The sequence below is a fragment of the Chiloscyllium plagiosum genome, chromosome 37 (genome assembly GCF_004010195.1).
Source record: "Chiloscyllium plagiosum isolate BGI_BamShark_2017 chromosome 37, ASM401019v2, whole genome shotgun sequence".
Lineage (NCBI taxonomy): Eukaryota > Metazoa > Chordata > Chondrichthyes > Orectolobiformes > Hemiscylliidae > Chiloscyllium > Chiloscyllium plagiosum.
Genome location: NC_057746.1, coordinates 33,594,279 through 33,613,237, shown reverse-complemented (window position 1 = coordinate 33,613,237; position 18,959 = coordinate 33,594,279). Strand labels below are relative to the sequence as shown.

Genomic DNA, 18,959 nt, shown 5'->3' with positions numbered 1-18,959 from the left:
CTTGTGCCTTTCCCCCAAATTCCCCCGCCCCACCCCCCCACCTTTTATCTCAGCCCGCTTGGCACACCAGTCTCATTCCTGAAGAAGGGCTAATGCCCGAAATGTCGATTCTCCTGCTCCTCGGATGCTGTCTGGCCTGCTGAGTTTTTCCAGCACCACACTTTTCAACAAAGCCTGGAATTCTCTGGAGGGTTCTCCTTGTCTTCTACTTGGAACTCAGGAAAAATCTGGAGATGTTTAACATAGAACACTACAGCACAGTACAGGCCCTCAATGTTGCGTTGCCCTGTCATACTAATCTGAAAGGAGAGCTTAAGCCCGAAACATCGATCCTCCTGTTCCTTGGATGCTGCCTGACCTGCTGCGCTTTTCCAGCAACACATTTTCAGCTCATACTAATCTGAAGCCCATCCCACCTACAATATTCCATGTACGTCCATATGCCTGTCCACTGATGACTTAAAAGCACTTAAACTTGGCGAATCTACTACCATTGCAGGCAAAGCATTCTATACCCTTACTACTCTCTGAGTAAAGAAACTACCTCTGACATCTGTCTTATACCTATCTCCCCTCACTTTAAAGTTGTGTCCCCTCATGTTTGCCTCCCATACTTGGAAAAAGGCTCTCCCTGTCCACCCTATCTAACCCTCTGATTATCTTGTATGTCTCCATAAGTCACCTCTCAACCTTCTTCTCTCTAACAAGAACAGCCTCAAGGCCCTCAACCTTTCCTCGTAAGACATTCCTTCCATATCAGGCAACATCCGAGTAAATCTCCTCTGCACCCTTTCCAAAGCTTCCACATCCTTCTTATAATGCGGTGACCAGAACTGTACGCAATACTCCACATGTGGCCATACCAGAGCTTTGTACAGCTGCAGCATAACCTCCTGGTTCCGGAACTCAATCCCTCTATTAATAAAGGCCAAAACACTCTATGCCTTCTTAACAACCCTGTCAATCTGGGTGGTAACTTTCAGTGATCTGTGTACATTGCCACCGCGATCTCTCTGCTCATCTGCACTCTCAAGAATCTTACCGTTAGTCCAGTACTTTGCATTCCGATTACTCCGTCCAAGTGTATTACCTCACACTTGTCCACATTAAACTCCATTTGCCACCTCTCAGACCAGCACTGCATCCTATCTATGTCTCTCTGCAACCTACTACATCCTTCATCACTATCCACAACTCCACCGACCTTAGTGCCGTCCACAAATTTACTAACCCACCCTTCTAAGGCCTCATCCAGGTCATTTATAAAAATGACAAACAGCAGTGGACCCAACACCAACCCTTGCGGTACGCCACTAGTAACTGGACACCAAGATGAACATGTTCCATCAACTACAACTCTCTGTTTTCTTTCAGCAAGCCAATAATTGATCCAATCTACTATGTCTTCCACAATCTTATTCCTCTGCACTTTTATAATAGCCTACTGTGGGGAACCTTATCGAACGCCTTGCTGAAATCCAAATACACCACATCAACCGATTTACTCTCATCTACCTGTTTGGTCACTTTGTCAAAAAAGTCAATAAGACATGCTCTTCACAAAACCTGGAGAATCAGGTTGCAAAATGTGTTTTAACAGGGATTTCTGGTGATCTTCCAGTGAATTTAGACTATAGGTAAGAAGAGCCCTGTGGAATTTCAGGATGACAGAATTATATCAGAAGAATATGGAAACTGGACATTGTGGATTTTACTTAGACTACAAGCTGTCCTGTGAATTAATTTCCTCAAGCCAGGAAGGAGATGATTGTAGGCGGGTTTTGAAAATTAATGTTTGGGATATGGGTTTTGTTAGCTGGCCAGTATTTGTCTGTCCCTATTTGCCCTTGTGAAGGTGGGGGTGAGCTGCCTTCTTCAACTGCTGCAGTCCACTTGCTGTGGGTTGACTCGCAAGGCCATTAGGAAGAGAGTTCCAGGATCTTGACCCTGTGACAATGAAAGAACAGCAACATATTTCCAAGTCAGGATGGTGAGTGGCTAAGAGGAGAGTTTGAAGGTGGTGATGTTCAAATGTATATGCTGCATCTTTTAGGTAGTACATTCTATTTGCTTCAGTGGTGGAGGGAGTGGATGCTTGTGGGTGTAGTGCCAACCAAGCGGACTGCTTTGCCCTTGATGGTGTCAAGCTTCCTGAGTGTTGTTGGAGCTGCACTCACCCGGGCAAGTGGGGAATATTCCATCACATTCCTGACTTGTGCCTTGCAGATAGTGGAGAGGCTTTGGGGAGTCAAGAAGTGAGTTACTCACTGCAATATTCCTAGTCACTAACCTGCTCTTGTAGCCACGGTAATTATACAGCGAGTTCAGTTGAGTTTCTGGTCAGTGAAAATCCCATGGTGTTGATAGTGGGGGAATTCAGTAATTATAACACCATTAATGCCATGGGACAGATTGTCTGTTATTGGAGGTGGTCATAGTCTGGCATTTGTGTGGCGTGAATGCTATTTGCCACATGTCAACCCAAACCTGGATATTGTTCAGATCTTGTTGCATTTGAACATGGACTGCTTCAGTATCTAAGGAACCATAAATGGTGCTGAACATTGTGCAATCATTGGCAAAATCCCCATTTCTGACCTTACGATGGAGGGAAGGTCACCGATGAAACAGCGGAAGATGGTTGGGCTGAGGATACCTCCCTGAGAAACACCTGCAGACGTGTCCTGGAACAGAGATGAGCAGAGTTTGCCTGATTGATTCCAGTTTTGCGAGGTCTTCTTGGTGCCACACTCAGTAAAATGCAGCCTTGATGTCAAGGGCCGTCACTCTCACCTCACCTCTGGAATTCAACTCTTTTATCCATGTTTGATCCAAGGCTTTAATGAGGTCAGGAGCTGAGTGGATCTGGTGGAAGCCAAAGTGCGTGTCACTGAGTAGGTTATTGCTGAGCAGGTGCTGCTTGTTAGCACTGTAGATGATACCTTCCATCATTTTTACAGATAATTGTGGTGGGATTCGGAAGGGTGCCTTGGTAAGAAGGCTCTTGAAAGAGGTTGTCATGGGGATGGAACAACCAGGGGGTAAATATCAGAATATGAAATCCCCCACTCCCATACCCCTCCTTCCTCCTACCAACCATTCATCCAAGTTCTGCTGGCTATCACATAGCCCTGCCCTCCTCCTGCTGATTTGAGTTGGGGTGAAGGTAGCAGGCTGCCCTCGTCCTTACCCACATCCTGTAAATTTGAGGACAGGTCAGAGGGAGAATTGTAGAAAGGCCAACTGAGTAATGTGACAGCAGCACATCCCCTTCACAACAACTCTCCCACTGCATCCTCCAGCCACCTGCAGACCTGCCAGTGGGGGTCTGTTAAATTCTTCCCTGGGTTCATTTCAATATTACATGTTTGGGCTGGGGTGGGGGCGGGAGGTGAACCTCAAAGTGAAAAATGAAGGATTTCTTGGAACTGCGAAGTAGAAAACTCTGCTGAATTCTCAGGATTTGTGATATATCTTTCACAATTAGGGTATCTTTTTAAAAACCAGTAAATATGATTCTCTTATTGTAAATGCGTGGTTGAAATTCTCTTGAGCAGCAATGAAATGAGAATAATCCAGAATACCACCAGAACATGAAGCATTCGTTTTGCTGAATATTAATTCCTGAAATTATTTTTACAGTTACCTCTGTCTAAAGAGGATGAGCTGATCGTCCACATCCAGTGCCCATCAAAAACTCCCTGAAGTTACTGATGGTAAATCTCACAATGAGGGTATACTGTTTTCTGATGAACTCTGGAATTAGTGTACTAGAGATTTATCCACTAAGAACTTATCTTAATCATTTGGGCTTGATCCTGAACATTTCTCAGTTGGTGTCCTTCTCTGCTGACAATACTTTGAGGTTCCTATGCCTATAACTATGTCCAAGCATAGAAAAATTGGATTTGTGTGCCCTCCCTTCCTGTTTTTAGTTAAATTGTAAAGTTTTGTTGATATGAGCAAATATCTACAATGAATTATGTTTTCAATAAGTTTTTAAAAGCCTTACAGACTATATATCAATGAAGCCTATTTTATTAATTGTTAATGAATTTAAAGCTTAGCGTGTTCTTTTGGCCGTAAGTAAGTATAAACCTATGTGCCACTTCAATTTTAAATAACACATTCAGCATGTCCTAAATCATGTAAAATTTAAATGTTCTAGAGTTTGCATTGTTTTAATTTGTGGATGGCACAAAAAGCTTCAGCATTTTATTATTGTAGAACCTAATCTAATTCCTCTAATTTGAGACGGCATGGTGGCTCAGTGGTTGGCATTGCTCCCTCTAAGCACAAGGGTTAGATTCCAGGCTTGGGAGGCTGTGTCTGTGTGGAATGTGTGGGGTTTGCACATTCTCCCTGTGTTTGTGTGGGTTTCTGCTGGATGCTCTGATTTCCTCCATCAGTCCAACGATGTGCAGGTTAGGTGGATTAATGATGAAAAATTGCAGAGTTATAGGGATAGGGTAGGGGGCAGGGGCTGGGGCTGCATCTGGGTGTGATGCTCAGTGCAGAGTCGATGGGTCAAATGGCTTCTTTCTGCACTATGGGGATTCTGTGATGCTGTCTGATTATTGTTGTCCAGTTGATTTTCCGTATTGTCAACATATGACTCAAACCAGAGATTCATTTCAAAAAGTTTAAGGTAGTGATATGACACACAGAAAATGACAAGTAGTGGACTACTTATCTATAGACAGAGGGAACCTTTTGATGCATATTCAAAAAAAGAAAGTTCAATACTGACAATTCAACCTGATTAATTACAGTGAAGATTAGAGTGGTGCTGGAAAAGCACAGCAGGTCAGGCAGCATCCGAGGATCAGGAAATTCGATGTTTCAGGTAGGAGCCCATCATCAGGAATTAACTACGGCTGAGTTGAACTGCATTCTCCCATATCTTCATCCAGTGCCCATATTGATAGTGATCATTTGTGGTCTGTATAGTTTTCAATTGTCTCTTTCCCTGTGCCAGGGTCACTGACAGTTGAACCTCTGAGCTTGGCGAATCAGAATACAGATCAAGGGGCATGGCTTTCCTGATCTCTCTCATTCAGTGCCATACTGCATAGTGTAATCATACACTGATGCCCTTATTCCACTAGATTAGGCCAGTCTCTCATCATTCCAGAATGATTAAGTCAAAGTAAATTTTATAATTTAACAACTGCTTTATTACTTAAATCTTGTGTCTAGTAATATTAAAAATCAATTAATGGTGGACTATTTCAAGTGAGATTCATAATCATTATTTTCTTTTATGATCCCCTCCTCTTTTTCACTTGTGCTTTTTTTTCTCCAAATAAATGTATTCAAAATTTTCAATCATTCTTGTCACTTATTCCTTTCTTATTGAATGATTTTTAAAAATATGCTTGCCCCGTGTTTCAACTGCACAATGCTTTGTGAGCAACTTTATTTCATCTGGTTTCATCAGAATATTATTTTATATTCTGGGTAAGTTCTAGCTTGAACATTCCCTGCTTTTTAATTGCCTTATTTCTTATAAATATGAACTGTTTATGTTAATTGCATACCTTGGGTTAAGCATCATGGTTCTTCCATGTGCCCTTCCTGGTTAAAGGATGTAGAAGAGATTTGGCACAGTATAATTGAAGCAATTCTGTTGGAAACTCCACTTCTCTTTAATGATAGTAAGCTCAGACTGGAAATTGAATATCCAGACTCTCTGAACAGGTGCCATTGTCAGAAAATATTGATGTTACGGCATGTTATCAGTTCTTTCAGGCTCAGCCCAGAGCACCAGTCTGTGCTCTTTAACAAAGAATATATGACACAGAAACGGGCCAATTGCTGACAGGGACTATGTAGCCTTAATGTGGATAAGTAGGACAGCTGTTAAGTTGATTGCTGTCATTTGGGAACATTGCTTGGTGGATTAAGGACGGCACGGTGGCACAGTGGTTAGCACTGCTGCCTCACAGCGCCAGAGACCTGGGTTAATTTCCCGCCTCTGTGTGGAGTTTGCACACTTTCCCCGTGTCTGCGTGGGTTTCCTCCGGTGCTCCGGTTTACCTCCCACAATCCAAAGATGTGCAGGTTAGGTGAATTGGCCATGCTAAATTGCCCATAGTGTTAGGTGAATGGTTAAATGCAGGGAAATGGATCTGGGTGGGTTGCGCTTCAGTGGGTCAGTGTGGACTTGTTGGGCCAAAGGGCCTGTTTCCATACTGTATGTAAGTAAGTAAAGTAATCTAAGTAAACTTCAGTCACAATTGTTCTTCTATAATTGAAAAGAATATTCAATGGAGATTCAATCCAACAGGGACTGTTGATTCACTGTTTGCCATTTAAATCTCTCTTCCAAGCCAAGTTTGATTAATTTTTAATCAAACAACAATAAAATTGCACCTGCTTCAACTTTGTTATTAATCTATGAATAAATTCAGTACAGATTCACATTGTTGGTAATTACATTTCAATTTGATACTTGGGGAACAGTAATTATGCCCAATCTTTCACTTGTCAACCTTTACAGAGTAGACTTTGACCCATTGTTAATATTATTCATCTGAACAAGCCCTCTATTATACAACCCATTGTAAGAAAAAATCTATTCATGTTTCTCATCACTGAGTACTTTACCTTGCATTGATCAATATTAAAATCAGTTGGACTTCAAAAGCAACTTGTCTGGCACTCTGCACTCTGCACATTACTTGGCATCAGCAATGTGACAACATAAAATGCAATATGCATACCTTCTGAATTGTGTAAAGAATAAGGAAATAAGAGTGAACCTTCCATAATTCTCTCATTATTATTACTGTATTACATTATTAATTCTTTCTAACTCTGAAGATCCCAAAAATATCAACAACTCATCATTTTGCTACTTATTTTCTTATTGCTTTCAAAGTCAACCACATCTGTTCCTTGGATCTGGAATTTATCCACAGTCTTTCCCTGTTGATATTGATTTGGATGATTTATGTGTCACATCTGCCATTTCCTGGTACTCCATAATGTCTACCTGCTTATCCAGAGAGTTACTTGTCTGATGTGTCTATCAGGGGAGATAGTAGCATGTAGGCAGGGTTATTGGATGAACATTCAAGAGGCCAAGGTTAATAGCTTTAAGCAATGATTTCAAATCATGCCATGGCAAGTGGTAGAATTAAAATTCTATTCATAAAAAAGTCTGTAAATGACTGAAAGATAGTCTCTAGAATAGTGACCATTATTTACCACTTAGTGTTGTTAAAAACCTATATGGTTCAATAAAATCATTTAGGGCATAGAATCTGCCTTCCTAATCTGGTCTACCTTACATGTGCCTCCTGACCATATGGGCATGGCTGATTCATAACTGTCCTCTCCACTCATTTTGAGGGGCAATTTTCTAAGTATCTGTACTCAGTTATTTTTTATTTGTTATCTTCACTTTTGTTTTGTTCTATTTTCCCTCCCCCTTTTCCTTTCCCCTCTATTTGTTGAAAACCTGTTCATAGAACATATAACATAGAACAGTATGTTCACTCTCTATTTTCCCAATTCTAATAAGAGGCATTAACCAGTTTCTCCTTCTATAGATGCCACCTTTCAGCAGTTTGTGTTTTTATTTCAGATTTACAGCGTCTGCAACATTTTTCTGTTGATTAATGAAGTCATGGCTTCTAATGTTCGAAACAATGTTTGTCTTGAATTTTTTTTCAGAACTAGAACTTTGGAAGTTTATCATAGAACAAGGTAAGAGTTAAACACTGATATTTTTACCAATTTCAAACAATGATTGCTTTGAATCAATTACAAATTTAATGAACTATGTTAGCTTTTATCTGTTAGGATCAGTTAATTTTACACTTTGATGACATGACAATACTTTAAATAAAAGGCTTAATAAAGTAATCTCCTCAAAAACTTTGGAACACATATCACCATATAAGGGTCGTCAAAAAATGTTCAACATTTAATTTAAATATATTCGGCAAATTTTCCAAGATCTTGTATTGTCTCAGGGACCTCTGAAACAACAAAGAGTTAATTGTGGGTGACTCCAGTGAAGTTCAAAAATACCCATAATTCACTAATCACACTCCTGTGTTTCCAAGAGAATTAATTCACTCCTCTCACTCTGACTTAAATTGGTATTATAATTTGAGGCAACCTTTGTGCTGTATGCCCAGAGGAAAATAGACAGCATTTGAACAAAATGATTTCATTTCAAAACATGCTATCCACCAGAGATTAGATTCCCTACAGTTTGGAAACAGGCCCTTCAGTACAACAAGTCACACCGACACTCCGAAGAGTAACCCACCCAGACCCATTTCCCTCTGACTAATGCACCTATCACTATGGGCAATTTAAGCATGGCCAATTCACCTAACCTGGATTGTGAGAGGAAACCAGAGCACCTGGAGGAAACCCACACAGACACAGGGAGAATGTGCAAACTCCACACAGACAGTCGCCCGAGGCTGGAATTGAACCTTGGTTACTCCTAGTGCCACATACTAGTGAAAGTATGAACAGAGGGAGACAATAGATCAGATGAATGCATGACTGGAAAAATGGTGTAATCAGGGTGGATTGTTTAGATTCTTGAGTGACTGGGACAATTTCTGGGGATTTGGAACCTGTGCAAGCCTGATGGGATATACCTGGGCAAAGCTGGGATGAATATCCCCAGGAGGGCTTTTGCTACTTCCGTTGGTGAAGCTTTAAATAATATCGCAAGGGAATGGGAACCAAAGTGTAGCCTTTTTTGTGTCAGATTCCAATCATGAAATGGGAAGTAGAACATTAGTCAGTGATGTAGTCAACAACTGGCTCTACTGTAATGAGGGATGTATCAGTTTCTAAGCGATCAATTGTGAAGGTGGACCCTCTAGTCAGGGATACAGATGTTTCTGCGGCCAACAATGAAATATCAGAATGGTGTGTTGCCTCCTTGGTGCCAGGATCAAAGAAAGTTTGGAGAGTGTGCAGAATATTCGCAAAGGGGACTGGCAGAAGGCTGTTGTACACATTGGAACTAGCAATATAGGGACAGAAAAGGATACGGTTCTGAAGAGAGAATATAGGAAGGTAGGCAGGAATTTAAGAAGTAGGTCCTCAAGGGTGGTAATATCTGGATTACTCCCAGTGCTACGAGCTAGTGAGGGTAGAGATATGAGGATAGAGCAGATGAATGCGTGGCTGGTGCAGGGGAGAAGAACTCACATTTTTGGGTCATTGGAATCTCTTCTAGGGTAGCAGTGACCTCTATTAGAAGGATAGATTGCACCTTAATTAGAAGGAGACTAATATACTGGCAGGGAGATTTACTAGAGCTACATGGGAGGATGTAAACTGGTTGGGTTGGGGGCCTGGGACCAGGGAGATAGTCAGAAAAGTGATCAGTCTGAGACTAGTGTAGTTGGAAAAAGGAGTGAGTCAGTCAGGGCGGGAAGGAACAAAGCAGAGAATAAGATAGGACTAATAAAATAAACTGCATTTATTTCAATTGAGAGGCCTGCGAGGTAAGGCAGATGACCTCAGCGCATGGTTAGGAACACTGGACTGGGGTATCACAGCCATTATAAATATGTGGCACAGGGATGGACTGGCAGCTTAATGTTCCAGGATATAGATGCGAGAGGAAGAATAGAAAGTGTAGGGGTGCAAGAGAGGAGGGGGAGTGGAGTCATTGATTTCCCGGGAGTACAAGGAAGTTATTTGGTTGGAACTGAGAAATAAGAAAGGGATGATCACTTTATTGGGATTGTATTATAGTGTCACAATGCTGGTCTGGTACAAAGTTACTGTGCCCTTGAGCTTTTTTTCAGAAAGGGAGAGTCATGGGAAATCTTGAATCACCAATTTGATTGAGTTTATTGAAGAAGTAGTGAAGAGAATATTTGAGTGCAGAAGGTGCAAGTGATTTCTATGGAAAGAGACCTTGGAGTGCAGGTTCATAGCTCCTTGAAAATGGAGTCGCAGGTAGATAGGATAGTGAAGAAGGCGTTTGGTATGCTTTCCTTTATTGGTCAGAGTATTGAGTACAGGAGTTGGGAGGTCATGTTGTGGCTGTACAGGACATTGGTTAGGCCACTTTTGGAATATTGCATGCAATTCTGGCCTCCTTCCTATCAGAAAAATGTTGCGAAACTTGAAAGGGTTCAGAAAATATTTACAAGGCTGTACAAGGCTGTACAATGGGATCTTGATCAGGTGGGCCAAAGGGCCAGGGAGTAATGTATGGATTTTAATTTAGTTAAATATGAGGTGCTGTATTTTGGAAAGGAAAATTGGGTCACGACTTACACACCTTATTAGTAAGATCCTGGGGAGTGGTGCTGAACAATGAGACCTGAGAGTGCAGGTTCATAGTTTCTTGAAAGTGGAGTCACAGGTAAATAGGATAATGAAGAAAACATTTCGTATGCTTTCCTTTATTGGTCAGTGGATTGTGCTTAGGAGTTGAGATGTCATGTTGCAGCTGTACAGGACATTGGTTGGGCCTCTTTTGGAATACTGTGTTTAATTCTGGTCTCCCTGCTATAGGAAGGATGTAGCAAAACTTGAAAGGGTTCAGAAAAGATTTATAAGGATGTTGCCAGGTTTGGAGGATTTGTGCTGTATAGGGAGAGGCTGAATTGGCTGGGGCTAGTTTCCCAGGGTGTCTGATGCTGACTGATGACCTTATGAAGGGCATGAATAGAGTGAATAGCCAAAGTCTTTTCCCTGGGATGGGGGATTCCAAAACTAGAGGGCATAGGTTTATGATGTGAAGGGAAATATTTAAAAGCAACCTAAGAGGTAACCTTTTCATGTAGAGGGTGGTGTGTGTATGTAAGAGGAAGTGGTGAAGGCTGGTACAATTACAACATTTGAAAGGCATCTGGATGGGTATATTAATAGGAAGGGTTTCGAGGGATATGGGCCAAGTGCTGGCAAATGGAACTAGATTAATTTAGAATATCTGTCTGGCATAGATGAGTTGGGTAGAAGGGTCTGTTTCCATACTGTAGAACTCTATTGTAATGTGGACTGTTTTCAAAACATCATCATTTATGTTCCTGACTTCACAGCTTCCATGTTTTGCTCCACAGTAATATTGAACTAAAATATCCCAACCATCTCCTGTGGTTCCACACTTGGATGCCCTTCTTGATATTTAAAGTGCTCTATTCTCTGCCTTGTTGCTCTGTTGCCCTTAATATACTTATAGAATCTTTTTATTAAGGATTATCCTTAAACTTATCCGCTAAGACTATCTCATATCCCCGTTTTGCCCTTCTGATTTCCCTCTTAAGAATACCCCTACTCCCCTTAAACTCTTAAAGAGATTCACTCAATCCCATTTGTCTATGCCTGACATATGCCTTCTCCTTATTCTAGATCAAGCCACATTATCTCTTTTCACCCATTGTTCCCTACTTTTACCAGACTTACCCTTCACTCAAACAGGAACATAATGCCTCTGAACTCACATTATCTTACCTTTGAAAGCCTCCCACTTACCAGTCATCCCTTTACCTGTGAAGAGTCCACCTCAATCTATTTTTGAAATTTCCTGTCTCATACTGTCAAATTTGACCTTACTCCAATTTAGAACTTTAACTTTTATATATCACCTATGTTTTTCCATAACTATTTAAAAACTATTAGAATTATGATCACTGGTTACAGAATTCTCCCCCACTAACACTTCAGTCTCTCTCCCTGCCTTATTTCAAATAGGAAGGTCAAGTTTTGCTCCATCTATAGTAGGTACATCTACATACTAATAAATAAAGTTTTATTGTGCACATTTAACAAATTTTTCTCCATCCAATTCCTTAACACTCTGGCAGTCCCAGGCTATGTTTGGAAAGTTAAAACCCCCTATTATTACAACCCTATTTCTTACACCTGTCTGAGATCTCCCTACATATTTGCTCCTCAATTTCCTGCAGACTACTGAGGGGACTTACAGTACTATGCATCAAGCTACTCATCCACTTTTTATTTCTGAGTTCTACCCATATACATTTGACTGGCCTCCCAGGAATATCCTCTCCTAGGACAGTGTAATGTTTTCCTTGATCAAAAAGGCCATTCCCCCTCTACTCTTGCCTCCCTTTCTATCTTTTGTATGGCATCTAAACCCTGGAACATTGAGCTGCCAGTCTTTTCTGTCCTTCAGAAATGTTTCTGTTGGCACAACATCGAGGGCCAAAGGGCCTGTACTATGCTGTAACTTACGGCATTCTATTCCGGTCCCATGTTCCCATACAGAACCTGAGTTCATCTGCTTTATCTGTCAGACCTCTTGCATTGAAATTTATGCACTTTAATTCTTCGGAGTTACTTCATTCTATGATGTGCTCTTGCCTGCCTTGTCTAATTAATTTACTTTGTTTGACTCCTGAATCAGCTTTATCTCTATTTTCACTACTGTGTAGGATCCTCCAGCCCCCAGACAACACCCCACCCCGCCCTCCCCCCAATCGCATTGTAATAAATCAGAGTTAAACCAATCAGAAGGATTAAAACGTGAAATTCCCTGGGATACAAAGCAGACATGTCACCCCCCAAAAAAGCCCCCAATGCTTGTCTAGATAAATACAAGGAAAGATTAAACAGAGAAAGAAAGCTTATGATATTCATTAAAAAAAACCCACTGCAGATAGCCTAGAAAAGTACTGAAAGTACAACAATTAAATAAAAGTGAAGAAACAAACTACTGAGGGGCATGAAAAAATATTAGAAAGCAAGTTAAAGAAAAACCTAAAAATGTTTTTCAGTATATAAAGAGCAAAAGAATAGTTAATGAAAAAGTGGAACTGATTGGAGATGAAGAAGAGAACTTGTGTGAGGTTGCAGATGATATGGGAAGAAGTTTAAATTATTTTTATATCTCTATATTTGCAAAGAAAAGACTTGATGTGGCTTTAGTAATCCAAGTAGAGCGGTGTGCTATATTAGATAAAATGAGCATATTGACAGAAGAAGTGTTAGAGGAGTTGGAATCCTTGAAAATGAATAGGTAGCCAGGGCTGCATGGCTGGTTCTTTAGGCTGTTGAAAGAGATCAAGGAAGAAATAGATGCTGGGAGGACACTTTTTCAATCTTCACTCAATGTGGGGGAGGTGCCAGAGGACTGGAGAAATGCAAATATGGTTCCATTGTTTAAAAAAGGTACAAGGGAAATGACAAACATTTATGGAACAATTAGTCTTAATTCACTGGTGGGCAAGTTAATAGAATCAATACTGAGAGATTAGATATGCTACCATTTAGTAAGTCATGGACTATTCAGGGATAGTCAGCATGGTTTTGTTAATGTAAGGTCATGCCTTACAAATTTTATTGAATTCATTGAGCAAGTGACAAGGGGGATCAATGAAGGTAGTGAAATGGATGTTGTCTGCATGGATTTTAGTAAGGCACATGTCAAGATCTCACATCTTAGACTAATCAAAAAAAGTAAAAGCCTGCGGGATATGGAGTAATATGGCAAAGTGAATCCAAAATTGGCTTAGAAACAGAAAACAAAGGCTAATGGTTGATGAGTGCCCTTGTGAATAGAAGGCTGTTTTAAGTGATGTTCCCCATGGCTCGGTGTTGGGAATCCTGCTGTTTTATTTATTAACGATTTAGACTTGAATGTAAGGACCTCAATGGAGAAATTTGTAAATGACACAAAAAATGGTCATGTATTGGATAGTATGGAAGACAGCTGTAAGCTGCAAAATAAATAGATGATAGTGGAATGGGCAGGGAAATGACAGATGAAATGTATTTCGGGAGATCAAACAGTAAACAAGAATACACAATAATTGGGAATATACTGAGGGATAAATGAAGTGAGAGACCTTGGTGTGCCAGTGCACAGTTCCCTAATAGTAGTAATACAGGTGGATAAAGACATAAAAAAAAGGTATATGGAATGTGCCTTCATTGGCAGAGATGTAGAATACAAATCTAGGGATATTATGAAGAAAATATAGGAGACACAGGTAAGGCCACAACTGGAGTATTGTGTGCAGTTCTAGTCACTACATTATTACAGGAAGGATGTGATTGCTCTGGACAGAGTGCAGAGAAGATTTACTAGAATGTTGCCAGTACTGGAGAATTGTAGCTCTGAGGAGAGATTGGAAAAGCTAGAGTTGTTCCCTTGGAATAGAGGGCAGAGGGGGTGACATGATTGATTTATGCAAAATTGTGAGGGGTAGAGGCAGGGTAGACAAAAGAAACCTGTTTCCCTTGGCAGACATAATTTGGAGATGCCAGTGTTGGACTGGGGTGTACAAAGTTACAAATCACACAACACCAGGTTATAGTCCAACAGGTTTAATTGGAAGCACTAGCTTTCGGAGCACCGCTCCTTCATCAGGTGATTGTGGAGTGCACAATTGTAAGACACAGAATTTAGCGCAAAGGTTTACAGTGTGATGTAACTGAAATTATATATTAAAAAATACCTTGATTGTTTGTTAAGTCTCTCATCTGTTAGAATGACCATGATAGTTTCACTTCTTTCATATATAAATCACAAAACCTTTTTAAAAAGTTACATTCGCAGGTTAACTGTAACAACTGGTGTCAGCGTAGATAAGATGTTGAGATGTTGAAGGTGTTAGCGTCCTTGTTCCCTGTCTGTGCCATAATGTTTAAACTGATTTTAATCTAAAAAGTGAGTTCACAGAGTCTTACATGGATTCATGCAGTTTTTGAGCAAACTACAATGTAACTCTGCAAGTACAACTTCAACCCACAAACAAATGTGTATGCGTGCATGTGGGTTTCTGTGTGTGTGTGTGGGAGGGGGGGTTTGTGAGAGAGAGAGAGTATGTGTGAGTGTAAAGTGATCTGCGTGTGTGTGTATGTCTGGCGTGGGAGGTTTGGGTATCTGTGAGAGAGAGAGAGTATATGTGTGTATGTGAGTGTAAAGTGTCTAAGTATGTGAGAGGATGCATGTGTGAGTGTGGGAGTGTGTGTGTCTGTAGGAGTATGTGTGTGTGTCTGGAGTGGGGTGTGTTCCCTCCCAGTTGGAGAACACTTCAGCGGCCCAGGACATTCGACCTCGGGTGACCATCCTCCAAGGCAGACTTCGGGACAGGCAGCAACGGAAAGTGGCCGAGCAGAGGCTGATAGCTAAGTTTGATACCCGTAGGGAGGGCCTCAACCGGGACCTTGGGTTCATGTCATACTACAGGTGATCAACATTGCACCACATACACAAGCAGACACTCCCACGTTTGTGCGCGCGCGCACACACACACATACACACACTCCTATATACAGACACTCTCACATACACTCCCACACTCTCACATGCACCCTCTCACAGTCTTAGACACTTTACACACTCACACACATATACAGTCTCTCTCACAACACACACACACACGCAGACACACACACTCCCACATTCACACATGCACCCTCTCACAGACCTAGACCACTTTAGACTCACACACGCATATATACACTTTCTCTCACAGACAATCACAAACCCCCACCCCAGACTCACACACACATACACATATACGTTTGTGGGGTGAAGTTGTTTGAAAATCAGGTAATTTGGGGAATTTCGTGACTTGCAATAACCTTTAACTCTGTGAGAATGACAGGAATTGATTTCCAGTGCACTATCCCAGTAACTCTCATTTTGAAAAGGAGTGCATCAATATTTTTTCCTCAAACAGCTTTACTCATTACTGTTTGTTGAACCTTGCAGTGTACAAATTGGTAGCAGCGCATTTGGAACATCTTGCAGATGTGAAATAAGATGTCATTTTTAAATATTTTGTCCATTCAACATAAAGTCTGAGATTAATGAAATATTTATACTTGGTCTTTTGGCTAGGCAGGAGAAAATATTCCATAAATGTCCATCTCAATATTTAACCAAAAATCTAAGCTGGACAATTAGTATGCATGGACATTAGGTTAACACAGGTTTGGCTGCACACGACACATTCTTTCATGGATTTACCAACTATCGCTCAATGTCTAGATTCATGCCTGTGAAATGGCCACACAAGACAAAGACTAGTCCCTCACAAAAATGTACCCCAGCAAAGCACAACTGCTTCAGGGTGGGAGAGGAAAATGAGGGGAGAAATAGGGAGACATAACATTGATAATTGATGGAGGGAAAAATTCCTTTTAGACCATGGCTTATTATTTTCCTGGGACAATTCAGGAACCTTACAACCAATGGATTAATATAGTCAGTATGGTTACACAATTTTATAATTGCTCAGAATTGACTATAATTCTAATTGGTTTTAAGTTATCTGAAAAGGGAATTGGGTATTTCAGTCTCATTAAATCTGGAAAATGTGACAATTTTGAAAGTTTGGTAGTCAGCTGAATAAAATGTTTTGCAAATTCTTTTTTATTTTGTAAGTCAGCAAAAGGCCATAAGACATAGGAACAGAAATTAGGCCATTTAGCGCACTTTGTCTGCTCTGCCATTCAATCATGGCAAATATGTTTCTTAACCTCATTCTCCCACTTTCTGATTGTAACTTTTGATATGCTTGTGACCTGATGTGGTCTCCTCTATATTGGGGAGACAGGCCGCCTACTTGCGGAACGTTTCAGGGAACACGTCTGGGACACCTGCACCAACCAACCCAACCGCCCCATGGCTCAACACTTCAACTCCCCCTCCCAATCCACCAAAGACATGCAGGTCCTTGGACTCCTCCATCGCCAGACCCTGGCCACACGACGCCTGGAGGAAGAGCGCCTCATCCTCCGTCTAGGAACCCTCCAACCATACGGAAACCGCCCCGTGGCTCAACATTTCAACTCCCCCTCCCAATCCACTAATGACATGCAGGTCCTTGGACTCCTCCATCGCCAGACCCTGGCCACACGACGCCTGGAGGAAGAGCGCCTCATCCTCCGTCTAGGAACCCTCCAACCATACGGAATGAATGTAGATTTCTCCAGCTTCCTCATTTCCCCTCCCCCCACATTATCTCAGTCCCAACCCCCACATTCAGCACAGCCCTCTTGACCTGGAATCTTCTTCCTGACCTCTCTGCCCCCAACCCCTCTCCGGCCTATGCACACCAGCCTCATTCCTAAAGAAGGGTTTATGCCTGAAACGTCGATTCTCCTGCTCCTCTGATGCTGCCTGGCCTGCTGTGTTTTTCTAGTACCACATTTCTCAACTTTTGATATGCTTGACAATCAAGAATCTATCTATCTCAGTCTTAAGTATACTCAATGACTGGCCTCCATAGCCTTCTGTAGCAATGAATTTCGTAGATTCACTACTCTCTGTCTGAAGAATTTTCTCCTCATCACTGTTCTAAAGGGTCTTCCCTTTACTCTAGGACAGTGCCCTCAAGTCTTAGTCTCTCCTGTTAATGGTAATATCTTCCCAATGTCCACTCTGTCCAGGACTTTCAGTATTCTGTAAGTTTCAATTAGATCCCCTCTCATCCTTCTAAATTCCAAGTATAGACGCATAGTCCTCAAACATTCCTCATATGTTAAGCCTTTCATTCCTGGAATCGTTCTCATGAGCCTCCTCTGGACCTGCTCCAGAGCCAGTACATTCTTTCTGAGATATGGGGCCCAAAATTGCTCACAATATTCTAAATGTGGTCTAGCCAAGAGCCTTATAAAGCCTCAGAAGTACATCCCTGCATTTATATTCTAGTCCTTTCAAAATAAATGCTAACATTGTATTTGCCTTCCTAACTACTAACTCAACCTGCAAGTTTACCTTTCAAGAATCCTGGACTAGGACTCCCAAGTCCCTTTGCACTTCAGATATCTGAATGTTCTACCCATTTAGAACGTAGTCTATGGTCTACTCTTTCTATTAAAGTGCATGACCTCACACTATCCTGTGTCGTATTCCATAAGAAGCCTCTTATTGAATCAGAAATGATATTAATTTGCAATTGATATAAACTATTATTATTTATTAATGAACAGATCTGCCAGGGTATTGCTCATTGTTATTCAGACTTGTTAAAGGAACAGGGTGTTCAGCCAAATAACACCAGGGACATTGATTTATTTGCATTGAGAGTATAACTGTATTTGGAGTGCATGAAGGGAGTGAACTGGACAACACTGGGATGGTGTCTCAGGATACTGTAATTTCAAGAAAGAGTTCTGTGGGCATGGTGACAGGTCCTGGGATAGAGGATCAGGTATTAGATCTGAGAATTTTGGAAAACAGGGAAGGAGGTCTTGCTGCATTCTTTGCTTGGAGGCTAGGAATCTATGAGTACAGAAAGGCAGGCCCAGGATTTGGGAGTTTGGGTGAGGGGTAGGAGAAAGAAGGGGGCTATGCCATTCAGCAGGACCGAGGAGCAGCTTTCAGTATTAGCATTCATTGTCTGGTAGTTTAAAGATTGCTATGATGTGCCAGTACCATGGGAACCTGGCTCTATCTGACTTGTGTGGAAGAGGCTCAGGAGAATGACACCACATTTTCTCCCCCACCATGTTCCCACTTATTGACCCATCCGAACCTGTCACAACCTTGCTGAATCTTCAGAGATCCCTCACCCTCCTCATGTAATTTCCATTATTAGTGCTTCTTGTTTTGTTTTTCACATCTGCCTTTCGGCATTTAGGGCTGAATTTTCAGCTTTACACACTTCAGGATCAGGCTACTACATTATTATGGTAAAAACAAGGACTGCAGATGCTGGAAACCAGAGTCTAGATTAGAGTGGTGCTGGAAAAGCACTGCAGGTCAGGCAGCATCCGAAGAATAGGAAAACCGATGTTTCCGGCAAAGGCCCTTCATCAGGAAAAGAGGCAGCCTCTATTCCGATGAAGGGCTTTTGTCCAAAACGTCGATTTTCCTGCTCCTCGAATATCCGCCACAAATTCACCTGTACCTCCACACACATCATTTACTGCATCCGCTGCACCCGATGTGGCCTCCTCTATATTGGGGAGACAGGCCGCCTACTTGCGGAACGTTACAGAGAACACCTCTGGGACACCCAGACCAACCAACCCAACCACCC

General features: G+C 41.5%; 2 protein-coding genes across 7 annotated transcripts in view; both read left to right on the top strand.

Annotated features, from left to right (window-relative positions):
• The window catches only part of LOC122541488 (zinc-binding protein A33-like), a 492,570-nt gene that overhangs the window by 278,651 nt on the left and 194,960 nt on the right, over positions 1-18,959 (top strand). The gene's annotated exons all lie outside the window — the stretch shown is intronic.
• The window catches only part of LOC122541485 (butyrophilin subfamily 1 member A1-like), a 75,062-nt gene that overhangs the window by 42,365 nt on the left and 13,738 nt on the right, over positions 1-18,959 (top strand). For 5 of the 6 annotated variants that reach the window (XM_043678292.1, XM_043678294.1, XM_043678295.1 and 2 more), the window contains one exon: positions 7,681-7,713. The exons of the other annotated variant lie outside the window; for it this stretch is intronic. In XM_043678292.1, coding sequence (XP_043534227.1) covers positions 7,681-7,713 — 33 coding nt within the window. The remainder of the gene's footprint in view (positions 1-7,680; positions 7,714-18,959) is intronic. 6 annotated transcript variants of the gene reach the window in all.